The following is a 2650-nucleotide window of genomic DNA, read 5'->3' as shown; positions in this document are numbered from 1 at the left end:
ATTAAATCCAATATCCATTACTCATTTAAAAAACGACTTTAAAAAAATTAAATCTTATTAAATCCAATATCCATAATTACACTTCAATAATAAAAATGATCTTTTCATTAAAAACCATATAAAGTTAAAAAAGCACTTGATGCAAAGCCTATTCGTTTAGGAAAATAATGAGCAAGAATTTTATAAGTTTTGGCTGTAGGTGTTTTTTGCACTTTTAAAGATCCCGTAGAATTGGAACTTAGCGCACATTAAATCATAATTTAAAGATGAAAACCTGGGGACTCATTATGAGACTTCAAATCCTTAAAAAGGAAAGATAAGTGCCAAGATTTATGCAAAATATCCTGTCAGCAAGCAAAACTAAGGTCTGGCCAGACTTTTCAACAGCGGAAAAGACTTGTGGAATTTTTTTTAGAGAGGCTGTAGGAAGACACCATGGAAGCAGGAAACAAGCTTGTGAACAGCAAGGAGTTTTTCAGCAGGGAAGATCTCAAGGGTCTTCTGGGGTGGAAGTTGCAAACCGGTTTTCTTGAAATTACATGTGGGTGCACCAGCACCATGGGATTCGGAGATTTTGTAGGCTCACTCCGGATTACCCAACAAGGAGAATTAAGCGTGGTGTGTAACTGTTTGCCAGGGGCATGCAAAAAGGGTCCCATGCCCCCAATCATCTTCCAGAAGCACGCCCACAATGATCACAAGACATGGAAGGATTCAATTTGGGTCACCCAGATTTTCCAAACCTCCAAATACACTGTAAAAGTGCCGCTCTGCAATACAGTCCTGCTTCGTTACTACTATGCCAATCGCAGAGTCCACCATGTTAATTTCCACCGTGACGAATTCCTCCGCTGCTCCGCCTGCGGAAAAGAGCGGCGGTTCAAACTCCGCAGCAAACAAGAATGCGGCGCTTATTGTTGTGCTGTGAAGAACCCTAATTGGGTTTGCGCAGATTTTGTTCAGAGTGAATTGAATTGTGAGATGGAAGAGGAAAGGGCGAGCCGCAAAGTGTTCAGGGGATGCCCCAAACTTATCAACTGTGAGGGCTGTTTGTCTTGTGTTTGCACAGGATGTGATCTATGTATGCCCGCCTGACTGGTTTTTGCACAAATTTACTCTTCTTCTTCTTCCTCTTCTTCTTCTTGTTGCAATGGCTAAGAATGGAAATCTTTGTAATTGTATTCCTGTTAAAACTTGAAAGCAATGGATTGAAATTGTAATGGTGAATTTACTGTGCAATGTCAAAGTATGTGCCGTGTGGGATTCAAGATAGCAATGTGTCACGGAGTTTTTTTGTATAGATTATCCCCATCCACAAATCAGCAAACATTCATTTTGGATCAAGATTCCTTCTATAGATATCGGATTTCTTTGAAGGTTATGGATGAAGATAGCTTGGTTTGATCAGAGTTTTAAGTTGTGTAATCTTTTTTCTCTTTTCTCTACTTGTTTTATTTCCTAAACTTTCTTCTATTGGCTTTCAAATGTGCTTCTATACTACCTACTTTTCTTTTTATCATTAGTTTCTAATAGTATAATTTTTTGATTAAAAAAATATTTTATTATAAATAAGGCAATTTACCTATAATAATTTTGAAACTTGCTAAGTGTAAGATTTTGACATATTGCTTTTATAGAAATTTAGTCACTTTCAAAATATTTTTAAAATGTGAATGTCATAATTATAAGAAAGAAAGAGTGGCCAACATTTAGGAAATTAGGTCCCATTAGTGGGGAGAATGATTTTTTATGAGTGTTATAATGTAATAATGGAAGAATTATACATTCAAACATAATTATTGTTATAGAATTACAACAGAGAAAGAATTACATATTCTAAAGCTTTTTAGTTTGGATTTTAATTTTTAATGTGATAAGGTAAGCTATTACATAAATTTTATTATAATAATTATTTAATGAAGTTGAATGGTAAATGATATTGTGGAAAATAAATTATAATGACAATTATTAATTTTCATAACAATATTGTTATTAATATTAGTTACTTATTAATAAATGAGTTTTCTATCAATTATAACATTGTATTTATTTAATTTTTTTAAAATCAATTATAAAGTTAACATTGAAACTTGTAACTTTATAATTTATAAAAATAATGATTTTTCTTCAATGTTATTGTTATAGGATCAAATTTTTAGGAATGATAGATTTCTTCGATTTTTTTAAAGATTTTTGTATAGTTGAAAAATAAATGTCTAGTTTATTTTTTTATTTTTTTATTTCTATAAAAAGAACTAAATTAGTATAGAAGAGATTTCATTACAAAAATTACACAACAAGTATTTCTATTAAAAAATATCAATTATTAATTCTTTATAATTATAATTTTGTATATTTTTTTTGTAAATCACTCTATTTTAAATTTTTTTCAAAAATCATAATTATATTTTTAATCATTTTAATATATATTAAAACAATTCAATATATTTTAATCATATAAATATTTTTCATTTAATCATTAAAAAAAACACATATAGATACATATATACATGCATGCATGCATACATATATATACACACAAATATGTATACATACATATATATGTATAAATAAATATATATATATATATATATATATATATATATATATATATATATATATATATATATATATATATATATATATATAT

At 29.3% G+C, this 2650-nt stretch overlaps 1 protein-coding gene across 1 annotated transcript; it reads left to right on the top strand.

The window, feature by feature from the left end:
• The first annotated feature begins 235 nt into the window (after window positions 1-235).
• Window positions 236-1268, top strand: LOC131072506 (protein ULTRAPETALA 2-like). Its single transcript, XM_058008676.2, has one exon. The coding sequence runs from the start codon at window positions 436-438 to the stop codon at window positions 1093-1095; it is 660 nt and encodes a 219-aa protein (XP_057864659.1). The 5' UTR covers window positions 236-435; the 3' UTR covers window positions 1096-1268.
• Window positions 1269-2650: the final 1382 nt, after the last annotated feature.

This window comes from Cryptomeria japonica, chromosome 1 (genome assembly GCF_030272615.1).
Source record: "Cryptomeria japonica chromosome 1, Sugi_1.0, whole genome shotgun sequence".
Lineage (NCBI taxonomy): Eukaryota > Viridiplantae > Streptophyta > Pinopsida > Cupressales > Cupressaceae > Cryptomeria > Cryptomeria japonica.
This window is presented reverse-complemented; position numbering and strand designations above follow the sequence as displayed.

Excerpts from the sequence above, each read along its gene's own strand:
- LOC131072506 (XM_058008676.2), top strand. The coding sequence starts at position 436 with ATGGAAGCAGGAAACAAGCTTGTGAACAGCAAGGAGTTTTTCAGCAGG.